Here is a 22,706-nt window from a genome sequence, read left to right as displayed (position 1 = left end):
TAACAAAGAAAGGCATAACACCATCCAATGGCTGGAAGTTGAAACTACACAAATTCAGACTGGAAATAAGGGGTACATTTTTGGCAGTGAGGGTAATTAACCATCGGAACAATTTACCAAGAGTGAGGGTGGATTCTCCATCACTGACAAGTTTCAAAGCAAGTGTGGGTGTTTTTCTAAAAGCTCGGCTCTCGGGATTATTTTGGGGCCGGTCTTGGCCAGTGTTATACGGGAGGTCAGATGATCACAGTGGTCCCTCTGGCCTTGGCCTCGATGAATCTGGGAGCAGGCGGAGGCTGCACAGACTGGCCCTCCAGCCCCAGCTGGGAGGAGTGCCTGAGCTCTGCAGCATTCCCATCAAGGGACTGCCTCTTTAGGCTCCCTGCTGCTTTTCTCCCTTCCTCCTGGGGGACTTATCAGCTGGCAAACACATGTGAGCAGCCCAGTCAATTGGCAGGGCTGTGACTGCACGGGACTCCCAGCGGCGCAGTCTGGCCCCATGGCCTGCAAGGCAACATACAGCAACGTCGACATCATTGAACCAGGACAGGAGGACCCATGGGGTTCTGAGCCAAGGGCGAAGGCAGGTATGGAGGAGCTGGCACTCTCCACATGTCTCTGACTAAGGAGCTCCTGGCCTGGCCAGTACCTGCAAGGAGCCCTCACAGGAACACCTAGGGTGCTGCAGGGAGTGGGACAGCACTCAAAAGGGGGTGCTTTCCCTTCACAATCAGTGCTGGCCCCTGTGCAGTGCTAGAGGGTGCTGTGCTGCAGAAAGAGGGTGAGGTTCAGTACGGGGCTCTGTCCCCTTGCAGTCTGTAAGTCGGTGCCAGGGACACTCACAGAGCCACGGGCGGGGGCTGTGGGAGCTGACTGAGCCGGTGGGGGAGCTGTCACCCTGTACTTCCCTCTCTAGCTGTCAGCGATGTGTACACCGAAGAGGAGAGCCAATATGAGGCTGTCGACCCAGCTGTTGGAGCAAGGAGGAGGCAGACGGAGCAGCAGGAGGCTCGGGCTCCAGGTAATGAGTTTGGGCCTGGCTGGCAGGAGAGTCAGATGTGCTGGGTTCTGTTCCTGGCTCTGGGAGGAGACTGTGATCTAGTGGGTGGGGGCGGGATTGGGAGTCGGGACTACTGGGGTTCCATCCCCAGCACTGGGAGGGAAGTGGGGTCTAGTGGTTAGAGAGGCTAGAAATGGGAGCAGGGGAGCTGGGAGTCAGGACTCCTGGGTTCCTACTTCTGCCACTGGCTTGCCATGTGATCCATCTGTTTGCCACTCTGTGCCTCAGTTTCCCATCCATAGAGTGAAGATTGTGCTCCCAGGAGTGGGGGATTCATTACTGGAGAGAGCTGTGCCCTCCAATGGATGCTCTGGCTGTCAGGGCAATGTGCTGTTTCAATGTTGATTTCCCATCTCCCTAGAGTGGGAGTGGAGACGGGGCCGGAGGTGGATTTTGGCCTGCACGACTGGCCTGGGAGTCTCTGTGCTGCTGAACCTGCTGCTCCTCACACTTGGTGTTGTCCGATGTAAGTACCTCCCTCCCTTCACCCGCATTTGCATGGACATCTCCTATCCACTGTCCAGAGGGCATCTCTGCCCCTGATTGCCCAGGACGCAGCTTCTGTCACCCACTTGGTACACCGGCGAACAAGACCCTCCATGCTTTCTCCTTTGCTGCCCCCCACGCCTGGGAAGACCTACCCATTATCCTCCTTTGCATCCCTCTGCAGAATGCTCCTCTGCCAAAATGCCTACAAAAAGCATGACAACAGTCAGGCCGCTAATGCGCTGAGCCCATTGCCCGTTGGGCTGACCAATATCGTCTCACTATTTCCTTGTACCTCCCCATCTGTGTCTGTCTGTTCCCATCCCTTGACCTTGTCTTATACAGATTGTGAATTCTGTGCAACAGGGACCATCTGTCTGCTCTATGTTTGTACAGTACGTAACACCATGGGGTCCTGGGCTAGAGCCTGGGACACCATAATACACCTAATAAATAATGCCTGGTGCCCAGCACAGTGGGGTCCTGGGCTATGATGGGCTCTGAGGCACTACTGGAATACAATGAAAGTACCATCTTCCCCCGCCCCCTGCTAGGGATGGTGCTGCTTCCCACCAGACTGGGCCCCAAGGCTGGCCAGGCTGAGAATGGCCTGTGTCTCATCTGACTAGACCCCTCACCCCTCCAGGATGGGGCTAGAGGGAGCTTTCCTGGTTGCTGAAGGGTGCGTGTTACAGCCAGCCAGGAGGGGCTGTGTCACCGGCTCAGGAGGGGGGGACTGCTATGGATGAGCTGGCCCTGCCCCTGGGGATGAGCTAAGGACAGTCAAAAGGTCCAGCCTGCTCCCACTAGACAGTGGCTATGGGCACTGCAAAGAGTGCTGGGCCGTGTGCCCAGGGCAAGGGCAGAGGTAAGGTGATCTGGTGCCTGGTGGCTCCTGTCTCCCCAGTGTTTCTCAACACAGTTGCTGTGACATGGCCGATACCACTGATGATGTTTCCCATCTCCTGCAGACATGGAGATGGCCAGTGCCCTTGAGAGAATGCAAGTGGAGAACCAGCTGCTCCGGGATGTGGGTGAGTTTCCGTGGTGGCAAATCCCAGGCCTTTGGCCACGTCTGTGCCCTGCTGGCTCCACCCGCTGCAGTCCCAGTGGCCCCTGCCTCCCAACCCTTCCTGAAACCTTGAGGCTCCGGAGTTGGGTGGACTGGCCCTTCCTCCTTCCCCTCCCTCCCTTTGCTGGGTAGGGTTGCCAAGTGTCCTGCCGAAAAGGGGACCTGTCACTGTCTGGTCAGTACTGCTGACCAGACACTAAAAGTCTGCCTACCAGAGTAACCGCAATCAACCATGCTGCTGAGAGGGCAGGAAGAACAGCAGCTGCTCAGCTGCTGACAGAGAGAACTGGCTCCCAGATCCTCGGCTCCAGCCTCTGGCTCTGGGGACAGTCCATCCCACTGTGCCCCTATTTCTTTCGACACCCCCTCTCCACCCTTCTGTGCCCTAATTGCCCCCAGCCCCTCGCTTTGGGGACCAGCACCCCCCCGGCCCGCTGTTGCACGATTGCCCTGGCCCCTTGCTCCAGGGGCTGATTTTCTCTGAGCCAGAGCCCAACTGCTGTGTCCAGATTGGGCAGGCTTCCCCGCAGCTCCTCCCATCCCTGCTCTGCAGGCAGCAGGTAAGTCCTGGGCAGGGAGAGGGCAAGCAACTGGAGGGAGAGAGGATGCAGAGCAGGAGATAAGGCCTGGGGGGAAGAGGCGGGGCAGTGGTCAGCAATTCGAGAGTTGGTTTGGGGGTGGGCTCTGTCCTCGCAGCAAGGCTCCCATTGCTTGTGTTGCCCCTCCCCCAGCACTTACCCCTTCTTTCTACCCATGCTCTCCAGCCTCCGGTTCCTTCCTGATCTACAGTGAGTCACACCAGCTGTGCGTGGATGTGACAGCGAGTGGCTCCCTGACAGCCATGCCCTGCACCCCTGGCGCCCTCAGCCAGCACTTCCAGTGGCTGTCTCAGGGCCAGCTGCTGAGCGTGGCCCACCAGCAGTGCGTAGCTGTGCCAAAGCGGCTCAGCCGGGTGGCCGTGCGCCTGGAGCCCTGCAAGGCGCACAGAGAGCTGCAGCACTGGGAGTGCCGGGCAAACGGGCTGCTGGCCCTCGCCAGGGAGAACCTCTACTTCAACTATGGCAACAACCAGAATCACGTGGTGATGCTGTACTCAGGGGTTGGGCCCTGGAGCCGTTGGGTCATCTATGGGAGCCATGAGGACCTCTGCTCCTGCTCCTGTCATGGTGAGTTTCGCAGGACCCGCCTGGCCCTGTGGCCTTCACCTCAAACACTCCAGCCAGTGTCCCTCCCTGCCCTAGCTCCAAGCCATGATGGCACTGCCCATGCACCTGCTGAAACCTGCCCAGCGGTGCTAGATCAATTTGTATAGTGGGAGTGCTGACTGCCATTGACCCAAACTGTAAGCCCTGTATATAATGGACACCACTTCAACCCAAGGGGTGTGGCCGTACCCCCAGCATCCCTAGTTCCAGCAGCTATGAACCTGCCCCACCCGCATTCTAACCACCAGACCCCCACTCCCATCCCAAAGCTGGGAATAGAACCCAGGAGTCCCATCTGGGATCATCCCACCCCATGGAGTTCTGGGATTCCTTTTGCTGAAAATGAGGACAAGGACTGTCCGGTTTCCGTTAATGGTTGCCTTGTCTCAGGAGCTCCTTTTCCATGGGCAGGGCCTTCATGTCCAATAGTTGGGGCTGTGGATCGTCTCCCACAGAGCGATTCTCCATTGTAAATGTGATCCAGATGTTACAGATGTCTGCCTGAGTCTGCAGAGAGCCTGAGATGTTGGCTCTGAGACGGGGGGAGCTGCCCCTGCAGCATCTCAGTGGGGAGATGACTCTGAAATCTAAGGCCATGTAAGGCCTGGTCTGACTTTGCTGAAGTCCATGGGAGCCTTTCCATGGAGCTCACTGGCTGAAACCAACCCTTCCACATTGCCCTTAATTGGTTCACCCTCACAGGGCTCCGTCCTGGAGCCCGTTGCCATCCTGACTGCGGGTTGTGCTAGCTGAGCCACCAACCGACAGGCCCCCCACTTGGGTCAAACGCAGCTCAGGGGGCAGCCATGGGGGTAGCCCAAACCCCTGCCCCATCCAGTCCCACATGCTGCTTACCCTCTAATTCCCAGCCCTCTGCTGTGATTAATCATGTGGCTGCACGTTGGCTGAGCAGCCTACAGGATCTCTGCTCACGTTGGCCCTGCCACTGGCCCCTGTGGTGAATTTGCCAGCTATCCGGCTTCTTTCTGTGGCTCAGCCCATTGGGGTTAACTCCCTCGGGCAGCATTGGGTGGTTTTTGGAGGTGGGGGTCTGTATCCAGAGCATGGGTGTCTCCCCTGGGTATTGGCACAGGGCTAACGGGCCCCAGAGCTACTGAAGGCCATGCCAGTGACTTACCTTAGGTCCGGGGGCTGCATCTGGTTGGCATGAAACACTGAGCTGGGGGTGCTGCAGCCTTCTGTGACTGTACCAGCTTGTGCGGCTCCATCTTAACCCAAGAGGAAGGGGGCAGAGAGCCGTGCATGCTGGGACCTCTAGTCTCTTTAGGCTGCACCTCCACATTAAGGCTTTGCAGGGTCTTTGCTCTGGTCTTAGGTGCCAAGAGGAGCAGAGACTTGCTGGCGAGCACCAGGAAGTGGGCAGCAGAGGCAGACCCAGGAATTCAGGCTCCCAGTCCTCTAACTGCCGGGCTTCCCTGCTAGTCGCTGCAGACTGCCCTCGATCCTGAGGCTGCCCAGATATTCCCCTGCCCCAGTGACTAACATGGTCTCTTCTCCCCTTTCCCCCCCAGTCTGCACCCCATGTCGCAGGGGGTGGACTTTCTTCCAGGACAGTTGCTACTTCCACTCTCGCTCCCTGGGCACCTGGGATGTTGCCAACCGCTCCTGTGCCTCTCTAGGTGCCCTGCTCCTCCAGGTGACCAGCCTTGCTGAGCAGGTGAGAGATGACCATGCATGGGGCAGCAGGGTGTCCTGGGGGCTAGCGGGCACTGGGGTGTAGGGGGAAGCATGCGGGGGAGGAAGGCGGATGGGAGGAGCTGGGGAAGGGATCCAGGAGCGGAGTGGGTAGCCAGGATGAGTGCAACCTGCAAAGTGACTCAGCAACAAGGAGGGGAGCCTGGGTTGGAGGCAATAATTAGAGGGGCCAGAAGGGAAGAGATCCAGACTGGGCTGGGGAGGAGAGCCCCTCATTCTCACTGGAGACCCAGCCAAGGTGTGAGACCAAATTGCCACCCAATCAGTGACACGGATCAGAGAAACAACTGGCTTCAGTGATCCCTGCCCCCACCAGTGCAACAGCCCTTCCCCCTCACTGGGTCCCCTCCTGTCACACTGTCTGGAGTGGCTCACGACCATGAGTGCCAAGCTCAGGGCAGACTGACAGTATGCAGGGCATACACCCCAAACTAGCTGTAGGTTCTGTAATTAGATATCACCAACCCAGCAACAAATGTGAACTCCTGAAGCACTACCCCAGCCTTACCACAGAACCATAGACAGTCCCCTGGGGCTCCCATCTATATTGCCAGCCGGCTGAGCTGGGCTCGTGATAGCTGGCGGCCATACACCAAAGATCACAAAAGATTCAGGTTGCTTCTAGTTCCAAGAGACCAGTCACTTACCCCCGCTCATTTGTATATCAGATCTCACACCAAAGACAATGCTTGTAGCCAATCCAATAGTAAACTAAGGATTTATTAACTAGGAAAAGGAAATGAGAGATATTTACAGGTTAAAGCAGGATACATATATACACAAATGAGTTACCGTCTATGGTTCCAAAAGGTGGCAGAACTGTAGTAATCTGTCCACTGAATGTCTTTTAGGGCCAACCCAACTTGACTTGGGGATCTCTGCTCCTTTTTCCTAGCTCCAGGCCTGTGAGAGTCCAAACAGCAAAGATAAAAAATTTTCTTGTGTCCCTGTTTTATTCCCCGCTTCCAGCATTCAAGCTGATGGGATCGGCTTTCTTACACATAGCACCTTCATAGGTGTGAGATGGCCATCTCTTTGGATCATGATGTTCCACAATGGCCCCTTTCATTTTGACAGTCCTTCTCGATGGGCGGGGAACCATTCTGCCTGACTGAGTTCATAGGTTCAGGGCAGGCACTTTTACAATTATTAAGTAACACTTACGTATCACCTTACAGCATGGGATACAAACAGTACAAGTGAAATTAATGCAGGTGAGGGTCTTACAAGCATTCCATAGAGTCTAAACACAGCTTTACAAGTCTAACAGCTGTCTTGAACAATACTGACATACAGGTGAGCTGGTCTGATTTCCAGCTATGTATTTGTCAGTGCTCAGCTGACGCCTGTATCCTTGGCAAGAGCTGGCACCTGGTCTTCCAGCGTCACACAGCCCATCCCCCCTCACTGTGCCCCCTCCCTCAGCCCCTCTCCAGTTCACCTCATTGGGCAGCAGGAGCTGTGGAGGGGAAGGCCATTACACTGTGGGGAGGATTGTGGGGCTGCCACAAGTAAAGGAAAGAGATGCCTAGCATGGCCATGAGTAGCAGTAGGTCCCTCCCAGCTCAGTGCTCCTGGGAGCCAGTGTAACCGTGGCACCATGTCATATTGAGCCCCTGTTTCCCCATTTATTCCTGCTGAAACCCCACAGGTTGCACCGGGGCCTGTCCATGTCCAGCAGCCCCCATGCTGCGGGGGTGACTGGAGGATTGGATGCCAACCCCAGAGTAACGCTATTCTCTCTGACATCAGGCTCACATCATGGCTTCCATGAAAGCACCATCCTCCTGGATGGGCCTCACGGACCAGGCACTCGAGGGGGCTTGGATGTGGGTGGACGGGACTCACTCAGCAGCCAATGCCAGGTATTGGAGACCGGGTCTGGGCTGAGAGGCCCCGAAATAGCCCAGAATAGCTGGAGCCATAGAGTGGGAAAATGTCCCTGCACCCTGCTGTTCTGGACCTGGATTCTCCCCAGGCCTGTTCCTAGCGGTGTGCAGGGCCCGGGACATAGGTGCCGAGTTTCTATCTGCCAGGGGGTGCTCCCCCTGGCTCCTCCAGGCCCCGCCCCCACTCCACCCCTTCCCCCAATGCCCCACCCCACCTTTTCCTCATCCAGTGCTCCCCTGAGCGCACTGCACCCTTGCTCCTCCCTCCCCGCGTCTCCAGACACCGTGAAACAGCTGATCGGCAGTAGGCGCTGGGAGGGAGGTGGAGGCGCTGATTGGTGGGGCCCGCCGGCGGGCAGGAGGCACTGGGGGGAGGGTAGGTTGGTAGGGGGGCTCCTCCTCACTCCCCCGCGCCTGCCCACCTCCCGCCTCACCTCCCTGCCTGCCGCCTCACAAACCGCGGGGCCCCCCAAAGCATGGGGCATGGGGCAGTTGCCCCCATTTGTTTTACCCTAGGGACGGCTCTAGTTCTCCTCCCAATCTGCCCTCTCAGTCCCAACCCACAACCCCTCCCACATTCCTCACCTGGGATTTCTGCCCCCCTCCCTGATCTGTCCCCTTAATCCCTACCCACGACCCCTCCCCCATTCCAGACCTGGGATTTCCACCCCCCTCCATGATCTGCTGGTACCCCTCAGTCCCAACCCACAGCCCACTGCTGTTCCAGCCCTGGTCTCCCACCACACCCTCAGTTCTGCTAGTGCCCCTCTGTCCCAAGTCGCAGACCTGGGATCTGCACTCTCCACCACAAGCCACAGCCCCTCTCATTCCAGACCTGGGATTCCCTCCCTCCCCCCAATCTCCCAGGGCCACTCAGTCTTGACCTGCAGCTCCCTGCTGTCCAAACCCTCATCTCCAGGCTTTACCTTGCCCAGTGTAGTTGATCCCAATATCTCCCACCTCCCTGCTGTCCCACTTTGGGTACTGACACCCCCCCACCCCCGATTGTCCCTCTGGTTCCTGGTCCCTGGGGCGGGATGTGAGGAAGTGACTTCCAGGAAACTGGTTGTATGGGACAATGTTTGTGGGGGAGGAGCCCGGGCCATGGGGAGTTCTGGCACCCGCACCTGGCTATGCAGAGACATGCTCTGGGGGAGGACTGAGATGGGGATTTTCTCTGTGGCCTGGGCTCAATCCAGCATAAGATCCCTCCTCAGTTCTGCCCACTCCAGCTCCTGCTCTAACCACCAGTCCCTGCAAGCCCCAGTCCCCACGAGCCCCGGTCCCTTTGACAGCTGTGGCCCCCAGCACTCCCCGCCCGCTGTGGGGGTCATTGGGCAGGGTAGGCAGTCGCAGGGGGCCACAGGCGGTCATGGGGATTGCAGGGGTCCACAGGTGTCATGGGGACTGGGGCTTGCAGGGGCTGGTGGCTGCCATGAGGCAACAGGGGCTGCAGGGAACATGGGGACTGGGAGTCACGGGAGCTTGTGACTGCAGGGGGTGATGGGCTGGGGACTGCACAGTCTGGTGGATGTGGGGATCATGGGGCTGTGGGGCCACAGGGGCTGCAGCATTACCAGCTCTGCTCTACTCTGTTCTCCCTGTTTTGGTTTCCAGCTATTGGCAGACAGGGGAGCCCAATGGCAGGCAGAAGGAGAACTGTGCCTTGGTACGGCAGGATGGGCACTGGTATGACGCCCCATGCACGGAGCAGCACCACTGGGTGTGTGAAGGGGAGCCCTGAGCCTGCTTGGACTAGCCACCGAGCAACCTGGCGAGGCCCTGGCCCTCCCTTTGCCCCTGCCCCACCTCTCTGCCCCGCCACTGTGACCAGGACCTCTTGATGCCAACTAGCAGAAGGCACAGTGGTACTAGGGGTACAGATCTCCTCTGAGTTCACTAAAAGAGGACATGTGATGTCTGTAATGAAACCCTGTGTCATTCCAGTACAGTTAATCATTGCAAGCTATATGGACTAGTGATATTTAAGGAGTTGTGTATGTGCACAAATATTATGTTCTTAAGGTCTGTGACTAGGTACTGGCCATTAGCAAAGGGGAAAAGCAGGTTTTCTTTCATGCAAGAAATGTTGATCTCTCTGCCTGTTTGCATGTAAATCAACTACTGTATGGTTCACGATGGGTATCCACTCAGAAGTCTGAGCTGAATGCTAATGAAGAATTGTGAAATCTTCAAAGAGAGGAAAGTAACAGGAAGAATTACACAGCAGGAGTGATAAGAACATAAGACCAACCATACTGGGTCAGATCAATGGTGCATCTAGCCTAGTATCCCGTCTTCCGACTGTGGTCTATGCCAGGTGCTTCAGAGGGAATGAACAGAACAGGTAATCATCAAATGATCCATCCGCTGTCTTCCACAACCAGCTTCTGGCAAACAGAGGCTAGGGACACTCAGAGCATGGGGTTATGTCCCTGCCCATCCTGGCTAATAGCCATTGATGGACCTATCCTCCATGAAAGTATCTAGTTCTTTTTTGAACCTTGTTATAGTTTTGGCTTTCACAACATCCCCTGGCAAAGAGTTCCACAGGTTGACTATGCATTTTGTCTGTTTAAAATCTGCTTCCTATTAATTTCATTGTGTGACCTCCAGTCCTTGGTTCTCCTCATTATCCTGTTTAGGGGTAAGACAAGGAACTTTTGAAACTATATCAGGGGTGTGGATTAGCCCCTGGTATCCTTCATTCTGTGAGGATTAGCTGTCAGCAGGGGGCAGGGCAGGGCAGGGGAAGGGGTCTCAACCAAACTGGTTGAAAACACAAAGAACTTGGGGTAAGCTTGTAAGAGACAGGAGAATGCCTTGAGAATTAAGTTTAGGCCCCTGATGGACTTCCCCGGAGTGCTGGTCAAGCACTCCCTGGCACAGTGGAAATTTGGCGCCTGTGCAGCCTAGCACCCCAGAGCTGTACCGTCTTGCCCTAGTCAAAAGTCTGACCAGTGTAAGTTTATCACCCAGTCCAGGTCGGAGAGGACAATGCACAAGTTTTGTTTGTGAGCAGATTCCCCAAGCACTCAAGCAAAACACACTGTTTTAGGTAAAAAATATAAAACAGATTTATGAACTACAGAAAGATAGATTTTAAATGATTATAAGTAATAGCGTACAGATCAAAATTGGTTACCTAAGAAATAAACAAAATCGTAATCTAAATTCTATAGACAGGATTTGAAATAAGCAGTGTCTCACCCTGATGGTGCAAACAGTCCACCAATCTTCTATACATAGGCAGGGCTTTCTCCTTTCCCACCTGGGACCCCCTTTCCCAGTTCAGTCTTTTTAACTAAGGTGTTTCCAGGTGTTGAGTTGTAAGGGGAGTGAGTCCCCATGATGATGTCACTTCCCCCTTTTATAGCTTCTTCCACATGCAGGGAACTTCATTGTCCCAAACAAAGTCCCCAGTACAGTTTGTGGAATAATACAGGCACAAGATGGAGTCCAATATCACATTATCTAGTCACATGCCCTTGAATGCTTCCATGAGTCACAGCAGGCAACACCCATGCATTGGCTGAAGCATCCACAGGAAAGCTCATCAGGTGAGCATAAGTTTTTCCCATGGCCCATTGTTTTAATTGATGGGCCATTACCTTAAATAGTTCATTCACAATGTGCTGGCTAGACTGGATGTAAACTAACTTGTGGGAGTTACCCAGGAACAAGCACATTTGAAATACAGATGCATAGTCAATATTCAAAACTCCTGGTACAAAAATGATACATGCATACAAATAGGATAATTATATTCAGCAAACCATAACTTTTCCATTGACACCTTACATGGCATATTTTGTACAAGATCTGTTGCAATTATATAACACTGGTGAATATGGGGATGCCATGGTGTTACTTTGGAGTACAGAATGTCACAAGGCCCTAGAGAGTGTGTTATGATTTTGGTTTACACTTAGCCATTTGTTTTCCAGTATTCTTATGATTTAGCACTCCAATCTCTTTGCTTTGTTAATAAACTTATTTTTCTGTTTACTATAAATAGACCTAAAGTGCTATGTGTTCAGTGGAGCGGGTTCCAAGGTTGAACGAGGAAGTTGGGGGACCCTGTTCCTTTGGAAGCAGCAGGCCTGAGAATTCTGTGAGTGTTTGGTGATCGGGGCTGGTCACTCCACAGGGACACTCAGATGGGTTGGGGGTAGGTGTATGCCTATCACTCCCTGTACGGAGTCCTGTGGCAACCAGGAAGGCAGTGCTTGTGCTGCCAGAGGCTGGGGAATTCAGGGAGCTGACCCTCGGCAGGCACTTCCTCACACTAAGGGCAGGTGGGGGTGAGGTGCCTCACGACCTTGGGAACCATCACACCCACCCCACCCCTATCCCAAGCCTATTGTTAGGACCAGGCTGTGGGAAACCTGTGTGCACTTGTCAGCTATTAAGTTTCAGTCAGGAGGTGAGTAGCAGGGTCAGGAGTGAGCTGGGTCAAAATGTCAGACACCAAGTTGCAGGGGGCAGGCAGCTAGCAGAGTCTGGGTCGAGTCAGGTCAGGAGTTCAGGAAGTCGGGGTCTGGCGCCAGGTTATAGATATCAAGCAAACAGCAAAGTCAAGGAAAAACCAGGGTCAGAAGTCGGAATCCAAGGCCTACAGCAAGCAGGGTCTGGAGCAGAAGCAGCCTGTGTGGTTGCTCAGACAGCTCCCCATGATGGCTTCCTGGTTTAAATACTAGCATCAGCCAATACTTGGGCTGTGAGGGGCCGCCGCCACACAGGCCCTGCTGGGTGTTACTTCCTGCAGAGCCCAGCTTCAGAGGGTCCTCCACCGGAAACCCAGTCTAAGCTTCCAGTGGTGATGCAGAAGCGTCAGTGATCCAGAACCCCCCAGGTTCTAGTCCTGCAAGTTCTTACATTGGCCCCCCTTCAGGGTGGTGCTTGTCCAGGTGAGCCTTGTGGAATTCCCCACCAGGTCAGGGGTGTGGACATGGGAGGCAGGCTGCCAAGTGTGCTCTTTGGGGCCGTAGCCTTCCCTGTCCAACAGACAGTACAGATGGCCATGCCTCCAATGGGAATCTAGGATGGCATGCGCTTGATATTCCTCATGATCCTGGCTTTCCACTGGTTGGGGCAGTGGTGTGGTTTGGTTGGTGAGGGGCTTCAGAAGGGAAACATGAAAAACTGGGTATATTTTGAGAGACTGGGGAAGCTGTAGTTTAAAGATAACTGGGCCGATCTGATGATATATTGGGAAGGGTCCCAGGAACTCGTGGTCCAATTTCCGGGAGGGTCAACTGGTCTGGAGATGTTTGGCTGTGGAGATGTGAACACTGAGGGTTCTTTTTGCCCATGATCCACATGCCTCTTGTAAGCTTTCTTCATCTTTTCTAGGTGGTTACTGAGTTCCTCCTGAATAAGGTGGATCTGTTGGCCCCTGTTGGTGGTGGCAGGGTATGGGGAGATCAGGTGAAAATGGGGGTGGAACCAGTAATTAGCAAAGGAGGGGCTCTGACCTGTAGAGGCAAGGTCAGTGTTGTTATATGAAAATGCTGCGTATGGCCAGAGCATGAGCCAGTTATCCTGGTGATCATTTATGAAACACTCAACTACTGCTCCAGCACTTGGTTCACCTATTCAGTTCGTCCATCTGTTTGGGGGTGGTATGTGGTGGAGATGGATATGCAGACGTTCAGTAGCCAGAATGCTTTATGCCAGAAGCGAGAGGTGATCTGTGGGCCTTGGCTGGAAACTATATGGTCTGGGAGTCCGTGGAGCTGAACCATGTTGCGTAGCAGGAGTTGGGTGGTAGTCCTGGCAGAGGGCGGGTAGTTGCAGGGGATGAAGTGGGTCATTTAAGTCAAGCAGTCCACAGCCATTAAGACTACTGTGTGGCCATCAGACACTGGGAGTTCTAGGCTGATGGCAGACCAAGGCCTACGTGGAGACTCCAGTGGTACTAAGGTGCCGAGGGGTCTAATCATAAGAATGACCATATTGGGTCAGACTAATGGTCTATCTAGCATAGGGGATCTCAAACTTATTTGATCATGCCCCCCACTTCTTTATGTTTGTAGTAGTTTAGTCCCCCCCTCCCGCCTGTCACACAAGTCCATATACCAATAGAAAAATAATCAACACGCAACTCTCACAAAATATTAAAAACAGTAAGGCATTGATTCAAACAGGGCCATTTAAGTATATACCAATGTAAAGTTTAAGTGAGATGCTGCTTATTGGCTATTACTATTGTTACTAGTGTTATGGGTGTGCCTGTTTTTTGGAGACGAGCAATTTCATCCTGGGTTGGAAGTTTGAGACAGCTATCCAGAAATCCCGTTTTGTGTGACAATGAGATCATTGTTTGTTTTTGATGTAAACTAGGGCAGACAAAGCTGTTTCACATAAGTAGGCAGATGCAAAAGGAATTAAGATATTCATTGCAGCTATTGATAACACTGGGTAATTAATTCCTAGCAATTGACAGCCAGAACTCAGTGGAGTGGAAGCAAATTTTGTTTTCAGTGATCAGTCACTTGACAAATCCAAGAGGGCTTCATTTGCCTCAAACAGATTGCTGGCAGAGGTGGTTGCAAGTGGTTGTTGAATCTAGTCATATTTATCAAGAGACAAATCCTCAAAATATTTTTTTAAGTAGCTATTGAGGCCAGTGAGATGACGAGCAATTATTGGTTTTACCATTTCAAGTTCATTATCCTCCAAAAACTCTGCCAACACTGGAAATATTTTTACAATCCCACCTTCCAGTCATTCCTTCCAGCAATTAAATTTTTTCAAGAAGCCATCAATTTTATAATTGAATAGCAGAATGTTAGTATTGGGACATTGAAGTGAAACACTGAGCTCATTCAGTTTCTCAAAAATGTCTTCTAAATACGGTAGCTTTGAAAGCCATTTTCAATCTGACAGATGTTCTGCATAAGGTGATCTGATGTCAAGAAGGAACAAGTGCAGTTCATCTTTCAGCTCAAATAAACGCATCAGGATTTTTCCTCGAGATAGCCACCAGACTTCTGTATGTAAAAGCAGCTACTCCTGTTGTGATTCCATCTCTCTACATAACCTCAAAAACAATCTTGAATTCAGGGGATGAGACTTAACACTGTTCATTATTTTTATTGCAGTTAGCAGGACACAGTTAAATTCCTGTTAGACTGTCTTGGAAGCCAGAGCTTCTCTGTGTATAACACACTGTATGAAAACAACATTTGGCACCACTTCAAGAACTTTTGCTTTCAGTCCAATTTTTTTCTCCATCATAGGACCGGCCCAATCTTTACATACACAGCATGACCACTCCAACCCTTCTTCCTGCATGAAGTTGTCAAGACTGCAAAATATTTCTTGTCCTGTTGTCTTTCCTTGAAGTGAATTGCAAAATAATAAATCTTCTTGTAGCTTCCTGTCATAGCAGTATCTCACATACACAAGTAGCTGAGCTGAATTAGATATGTCTCTAGACTCATTGTGTTGCAAGGTGTATTTGGGACTATATTTAGTCACGTTTGATCAGCCGAACCTTTATGTCGCTGGCAATTTCATCAATGTGCTGTGCAACTGTTTCATTGGACAAGTGGAGCTGCAAATTTTTCACCATGCATAATGCAACACATTGCTACTGTGGCAGGAAGAATGAGCATTTTGCCCATTGTGTATGGCTTTTTACATTTAGCAGTTAGGTAGGGAACTTTGTAGGAAGGCATTAGTGCTTTTGATGGGGTTACTGTTTGTTTGTTCATAATATCCCTTTCACCTTTAAGTTTTTGTTCTTTCCCCTGAAAACACTGTGCTGGCTTATCACTATGCATGGCATGTTTGGGCTGCAGATGCCTCTTCAGTTTTACGGGTTTTAAGCTATCTTGTGCAAGCCCTTCTGAGCATAAAACACACTGTGGGTGCTCCACTTTTTCAATCATCAAGTAGGTGAATCTGTATTGTATGTATTCCTCTTGCTATTTCCTCCATTTGACTTTATGCTGCGTCACGGACTTATCTGTACCACACTTCACTGTTTGTGTGGCTTGCTTCTCAATATCTCCAAGTGGCCTGGCGGTGCTTCACTTGAATCAGTTTTGACTTCTTTGTTTTTCACTTAAGGTTTTTTTACTGTTGCATGAATGAGCCAATGAGCAATTGTAATATGAGCAAAAGCAAAATTGCGATTGTGGTCGATGCTTACAATTAAATGTGCACACTGTGTCATAGCAAATAGATTAACATACAGATGACAGTGACTTTGTATGCTGCTATGCAAGCTTAACAGAAATCTGTCAAAATGCATAGAACCATTTAGAGCAGCGTTTCTCAAACTGGGGGTCCTGACCCAAAAATGGGTTGCCAACCAGTTGTACGAGGGTCGTGGTATTGCCACACTTACTTCTGAGCTGCCTTCAGAGCTGGGTGGCCAGAGACTGTGTTATCCAATCCCACACAGAACAGTGTATCTTGTCCCCCAATGGCATAGACTGTGTTCCTTGGGCAAGCAGGTCTTCTTTAGAAGCAGACTGATCAGGAAGAGCAGCTCAGGATGAATTGTGGCATTGGCAAAATTACTAGGCTTGGGAAGGAAGGGGGGGCTCGTAAGCTGGTTCCTTGTTTCCCCGGTAGTATTCCCCCTTCCGCAATAGAGAATCGGCTTCCCCGTTTCATTTTCCTGGGCAGTAGGTGATTGCAACTTGAACCACGAAAAGAATAAGGCCCACCTTAACTGTCTCAGGTTCAATGCTCGGGCCTTGCAGAGGTACTCAAAGTTCTTATGATTGGTGAACACCTGTACCAGGTGCCAAGCTCCCTCAAGGTGGTGATACCATTCTTCAAATGCACTTTTTAATGTGAGCAGCTATTTGTCCAGTATTTCATAGTTCATTTTGGTTGGGGTAACTTGGAGAGTAGAATGCACAGGGTTGTAGAACTGACTGATGTCTCAGTCGCTACCCCAAGGGCCACATTGGACACATTTGATTGCACTATAAATGGGCAAGGTGGATTGCTGAATGAAGCCCTTGGTGAGGTTTTCCTGGATATACACATGTAATGCCTCCAGTTCTGGTTCAGACATGGTGTATATCCATCCGTAGGACACCTTTGCTCTGGGTTGTAGGTCTATTGGACAACTGTAGTCCCTGTGTGGGGGTAATGAATCCGTGTTTTTCTTTCCAAATACATCCAGGTAGTCTCAGTACTTGTCAGGACTGAAGTTCTGGCCTGGAGCCCCTCCTGTCTGGTTAGCCCCTACCATCTGGGGTTTCACTTCCCAGGGTCTTTTCCATTCCTGGGGTCCTGGATGTAGGCCACTTGGGGCTTGGTCACATTGTTGAAGGCATGCTTTCTGATAGAATTCAGAGCAGAAGCTAATGCTTCTCTGCTACCAGGAGTCACGTTGCCCCAACCAAGAAATGCCAGGAATGATCAGGAAGAATGGAGAGTGGATCATATCAATGCATATTATTGCCCTTCCACTATGGTCTCTAAGTGGATGGTCTCGAGTCACCGATCACGAAGATAGGAGCGACCCATCAGTCGCCTCCACCAGGTCCAGTGTGAGTTTTGGCCAGAGAGGGATCTGGAGGGTTTGGACTGCCTTAGCATCTATAAAGTTGGCAGCAGACCTAGACTCTATCATAGCTAGCTGTGTGGGGGATCTGCTATGCCTGCCCCAAGACCCGCAACCCCAGTAGTAACTGGAAATGTGGAGAGACACCTGCTTCCCAGGTTGGGTTCTACTTGAGCTTGGAGCTCTGATGGTGTCCAGGCTATACCCCCCACCCCCCTCGCATGGAGGCCTGGGGTCAGGCCCCCTTTCCCACGGGGCGGGGAGGGGGCTGCATAGGGCACCACAATGTCTAGGGGTGGCCCTGCTACAGGTTTTGGCATAGAGGGTGGGTGTGGGGGCATTGGGCATTTCCTCCTGCTCATACAGCCAAGAGTCAATGCACAGGGCGAGATCAATAAAGGTGTCTAGGTGTATGGGGTTTTCAATGCGGTTTAGATCATCTTTCACCTCCTCATTGAGTCCCTACCGGAACTGATACAGTTGGGCTGCCTCATTCCATTCCATATCAGCCACAGGCCATTGGAAGTGAGTGGTGGAGAAGGCGAAACTTCCAGAGGGCAGCCTCTGTAGAGTGGATGTGATGTGGGTCATCAAAGATGGTCACAAAGGCTTGGAGGAAGGTGTCCCAGTCAGAGAGCACTGGATTGTTCTGCTCCAATGGGGGAGGCCCAATCAAGCCCTTTTCTGGAGAGTAGGCTGACCACTAGCCCCACCTGAGTCCTGTGTGTGGGGTACGTTCGGGGGTGGAGCAGGAACAGCGGCCTGCATTGGTTCAGGAACGTTAGAAATTTCCTCTGATGCCCCTCGAAGCATTTGGGCAGTGACACTGCAGGAGCTGGTGCAGGTGATGGTGCTCTGTTCTGGCATGTAGCGTTGCTGCTTCTCCCCATGAGCATGCTCGGTGCTCTCACAGGGTCTGTCCTTCGGCAGTGAGCTGCGCCACCTGGGTCTACGACCAGGTTAACCGCTCATGCTGTGTCTGTGCTTCGAGTGCACCCAGGATGGCTTGGGTCTGTAGTGGCTTGGGTCTGTAGTCAGGCACTCTGCCTGCAAACAGATGACTTGGTCTTGCAGGTTCTGGGCCCTAGAGGAGTCACTGGTCATATAGGACAGCCCACCCACTCCATCGTCTGTGGAGGGGTTGCATACGTTTGGGAGGGGCCAGGCGTGGTCTGAGCAAGCAGTCAGGCCTGGGCCATGGGCAGCCTGTGTACAGGTGTGATGGGTTCAGTCACAGAGACCACCTTGGTACTGTCACCTGATATGCTGAGATTACCTCTGAGCCCGTTTTCCCTGCCAGCTTGGGACTCCAGAACCCTGCCTTGTTGAGCCAGACATGCTAGCCTGCTGCAACACAGACCCAGGTCTGGTCCACATTCCCAAAGCTGCAGACTTTAACCAAAAACTGCTCAGCAGGTCACCTATCTCCAGCACCCAGACACCCAGTTCCCAATGGGATCCAAATCCCAAATAAATCCGTTTCACTCTGTATAAAGCTTATACAGGGTAAATTTATAAATAGTCTGCCCTCTATAACACTGATAGAGAGATATGCACAGCTGTTTGCTCCCCCCGGTGTTAATCACTTACTCTGGGTTTACTAATAAACAAGTGATTTTATTCAGTATAAGAAGTAGGATTTAAGTGATTTCAAGTAATAACAGACAGAACAAAGTAAGTTATCAAGAAAAATAAAACAAAACACGCAAGTCTTAGCTTAATACATTAAGAAACTGAATACAGGTAAATCTCACCCTCAGAGATGTTCCAATAAGCTTCTTTTACAGACTGGACTCCTTCCTAGTCTGGGCCCAATCCTTCCCCCTGGTGCAGACCTTGTTAGTTCCAGCTCAGGGTTAGGGGATTTCTCATGACTGGCAGCCCCCTTTGTTCTGTTCCACCCCCTTTTATAGCTTTGGCACAAGGCAGGAATCTTTTATCTCTCTGGGTTTCCACCCTTCCTGCTAAATGGAAAAGCATCAGGTTTCAGATGGATTCCAGTACAGGTGACATGATCACATCACTGTAAGACCTCATTCTCCATTCTTTCAGGGGTGGCCTGCACGTACCCAGGAAGCTTTGCAAGTAAACAGAGCCATTCACAACCAGCTGTTCCAGTTGATGGCAGCCATCAAGATTCCAAGCCACCATTAATGGCCTACACTTTGCATAGTTACAATAGGACTTTAGAGTAATACTTCTATTTCTAGCTTCAGATACAAGAATGATACATTCATACACATAGGATGAACACATTCAGTAGATTATAAGCTTTGTAATGATACCTTACAAGAGACCTTTTGCATAAAGCATATTCCAGTTACATTATATTTACACTCATAAGCATATTTCCAAAAAAAATGTGGAATGCAACATCACAACAGGGGTCAGCTGTTAAGTTGCAGTAAGGAGATGAGTAGTGGGGTCAGGAGCCAGCTGGGTCAAAATGCCAGGAAGTCAGGGTCAGGCCCCAAGTTGCAGGCGGCAGATGAATAGCAGAGCCAGGATTAAGCCAGGTCAGAAAGTCGGAGTCAGGTGCCAGGCTATAGACAGCAAGCAAATAGCAAAGTCAGGGACAAAGCAGGGTCAGAAGTCGGAGTCTAGGGCCTACAGCAAGCACAGCCTGTGTGATTGCTTAGACAGCTCCCCATGATGGTTTCCTGGTTTAAATACTAGCATCAGCCAATGCTTGGGCTGTGAGGGGCCGCCACTCAGGCCCTGCTGGGCATTACTTCCTGCAGAGCCTAGTTTCATAGGGTCCTCCAGCAGAAACCCAGTTCAAGCTTCCAGTGGTGCAGAAGCATCAGCAGCCCAGAACCACATAGTCCTATAATCTAATCACACAGATTCTCACACCTATCCCCAGCCCCAGCTCCACCACCCCATGGCCATCCTCTGTCTATCCCTCCCCCAGTTCTCCTGCTAAAGCTGTTGTGACTTTCCTGTGGAGGGAGCCAGGGGATGCAACTGGGCTGCAATTCAGCAAACATGAGCACCCTACCCCTGGTTGGGGCAGCCGGAGCTCAGTGCTATTCCTGGCTGCAGTGTGGAGGAAGATGGGCGGTTAATGCGCCATGCAGAATAGGGGTGGGGTGCTCACTTTTCTGTTGCATGTCACAGACTCCACGAGAGCCACCAACACCCATTTAAAAATCCAGGGTTTGGTATATCCCACACTCCGCCTCTGCCAAGCTCTGCCCACATGAGATGCTGCTCCCAGCAGGTTGTGCCGATATTGGTTCTGTCACGTCATGCTCAGTTGGGGCTCCCTGTGGCCGGGCTGGCATTAGGCCTTGCAGGGCTCTGCACAGGCCCCAGGGTCTTGCAATGACAGCAGGATCTCAGCTGTCCTTTAAAAACATGTGTCCAGCCCTTGTGGTTCACTACTCTGGGTCAGCCACTCTTGTCAGGCCTGCCTTGCTCAGTGCACCCTGTGACGGGTTGTCCCGCCTTCCGCGGTGCCACTTTATGTACTGGGGTTCCACTGAGCCCACCTGTTCCACCAGACTGGGCTCCCTCACCCTGTCCTGCTGCACACACACACAGGTAGGGACACACCCAGCTGCAGAATGACACCAATACTGAAATCAGTGCTGCATAGGAAGGCTTTCAGCTAGGGAATTGCCCAGCACTCAAGTGCACGCTCTCTCTGGAGTGAAAACCCAAAATTATATTGTCTTGCACTGCACAGAAATCTATACATCATCAGCTCATGAAATCTGCCCCCTCCCTCAGTGTGGAGGAAGATACGTACAGCTTTTTGCCCCCCCCCCCAAGTTTGAATTACACAAACTAGTTTTGGAATAAACAAAAACAAGTTTATTAACTACAAAAGGTAGATTTTAAGTGATTATAAGGGACAGCAAACAGATCAAAGCAGATTCCCGAGCAAATAAAACAAAACACACAAACTAAGCTTAATACACAAAATTAACTGGTTAATAGTAGAAAATTCTCACCCCAAGTGTTGTTTCAAGCAGGTTGCAGAGTTTCTTGAACGTAAACTGCACAGCTTGCAGCTTAAATCTCCACGTATTCCTTTCATAGGCTAGATCTTTCTCACCTGGGCTCAGCCCCTCCCATCCAGTTTAGTTCCTTTGTTTCTTCAGGTGTTTTCATTGGTCTTCCTTCTGGGGCAGGGAGGCAGTGGAGAAGAATTACCTCACTACCCTGCCTTAAATAGGATTTACATATAGCAGGAATCCTTTGTTTCCCAGTTTGACTCCCACCCCCTCTTGATGGAAAAACACTAGAAGTCCAAGATGGTGTCCAGTACCAGGTGACATGATCACCAGACCCTGCAGTGTCAAAGCAGCATCCCAGGAAACTTCTCAGGAAGGAGGGAGATTAGCATCTTCAAACACCTATTGTTCCCCCTAATGGCCTATCCAAGCTGTTTGCATACTGTCTGGTGGGCGTTCCCCAGGTGAAAACACAGTTGTAATTGTTACATAGTCAATATTCCTAACTTCAGATATAGAAATGATACAGGTATACAAATTGGATAATCACATTCAGTAAATCATAAAGTTTCCAATGATACCTCACATGACCCATCTTGCATAGAACATATTTTAGTTATGCCATATTCATATCATAAGCATATCTCTATGAAGAATATGGGGCATAGCGTCAAACACCCCACACACTAGGGTTATTGTCTGTATCTAAAAGGTGTCATGTAACACATCACTGGCATATGAATAACTCACTGATCATTAATATTCATGCATGATGTATGTACGGTCAACCCACAAAGGATTATACAGATGTGCTGGAGTCATGACTAAAATGGTTTGAAACCAGGCATGTCAGGAGTTAACAGGGTTGTTCCAGACAAAGGGCTGCAGCTCCGCCTGCTTGAATGTGTCTCCTATGTAAATGGAGCAAGGTGGGACCAAAGACAAAGAAAAGAACATTTGCAGGACAGGCAAACAAAGCCATCAGGAGAGCAAGTGGGGAACAAGTGATCACTTAACAATCTCACTGGGGGATGGAGACTGCACCCCAGGAAGCCTTCCTGCCTGAACTTGGAGAGAGAGACTTTCCAAAGGTTTTCCAGCCTATAAAGAGATGGGCAGAGAACCCCTAAGTTATGCTTCAGCTGTGGCGACAAGGAAAACCTGCTCCTTGAACTCTGTGGGGCTCATGACTGAGAACTAGTCAGCCATTGGTGGGAAAGGAAGATCGGTGAGGAACCTGCCTTGCTAAGTTAGGTCTTAGCCATTACAAAGCGTATTTGTACTTTGGTTGTTCATAACGTGGCCTGTCTTTATTCCTTAGACTTGAACACACTTCAGCTCTCTCTCTCTCTTTGATTTAATAAACTTGTTTTACTTTTTATCTAAACCAGCCCAGTGCTTTGATGGAATTGAAGTGTTTGTTAACTCCAGGTGAGCTAACAAGCTGCTGTTTCTGTCTCTATAAAGGAGCAATTAATTTAATAACTTCTGTGAATTGTTCCTGGAGTGGAAGACAGGGTGGGGGGGAATTCGGGACTTGGAGGGCATTGGGGCCACTCTGCAAACAGTCACTGGGCCATGGAAGCCAGGGTCTGACCTGAATGCTTGTCTGTTGGCTGTTGGTGTCCAGGCTATGAGCTACAGCAGCAGAGCATTTAGGGCACCCAGAGGTGCAGGACTGGCAGTGACACAACCCCTTACTGGTCTGGATTGAACCCCAAAATCTTCCAGAGGCAGTGGGGCTGGTGGGCAGAGCAACAGCCTGGGACGCAGCAGAGCTG

At 51.3% G+C, this 22,706-nt stretch overlaps 1 protein-coding gene across 3 annotated transcripts in view; it reads left to right on the top strand.

Moving 5' to 3' along the window:
* Nucleotides 1-426: 426 nt before the first annotated feature.
* The window catches only part of LOC119564311 (macrophage mannose receptor 1-like), a 38,279-nt gene continuing 15,999 nt past the window's right edge, over nt 427-22,706 (top strand). The window contains exons 1-8 of one of the 3 annotated variants that reach the window (XM_037884152.2): nt 427-587; nt 917-1,021; nt 1,422-1,526; nt 2,518-2,580; nt 3,383-3,784; nt 5,356-5,501; nt 7,292-7,404; nt 9,046-11,443. In XM_037884152.2, coding sequence (XP_037740080.1) covers nt 500-587; nt 917-1,021; nt 1,422-1,526; nt 2,518-2,580; nt 3,383-3,784; nt 5,356-5,501; nt 7,292-7,404; nt 9,046-9,172 — 1,149 coding nt within the window. In that variant the 5' untranslated portion in view covers nt 427-499 and the 3' untranslated portion in view covers nt 9,173-11,443. Of the gene's footprint in view, nt 588-916; nt 1,022-1,421; nt 1,527-2,517; nt 2,581-3,382; nt 3,785-5,355; nt 5,502-7,291; nt 7,405-9,045; nt 11,444-22,706 lie in introns of those variants that run through there. The other 2 variants (XM_037884153.2, XM_043532975.1) reach the window with 2 other exon arrangements.

Source organism: Chelonia mydas, chromosome 20 (genome assembly GCF_015237465.2).
Source record: "Chelonia mydas isolate rCheMyd1 chromosome 20, rCheMyd1.pri.v2, whole genome shotgun sequence".
NCBI classification, from domain to species: Eukaryota; Metazoa; Chordata; order Testudines; family Cheloniidae; genus Chelonia; species Chelonia mydas.
This window is presented reverse-complemented; position numbering and strand designations above follow the sequence as displayed.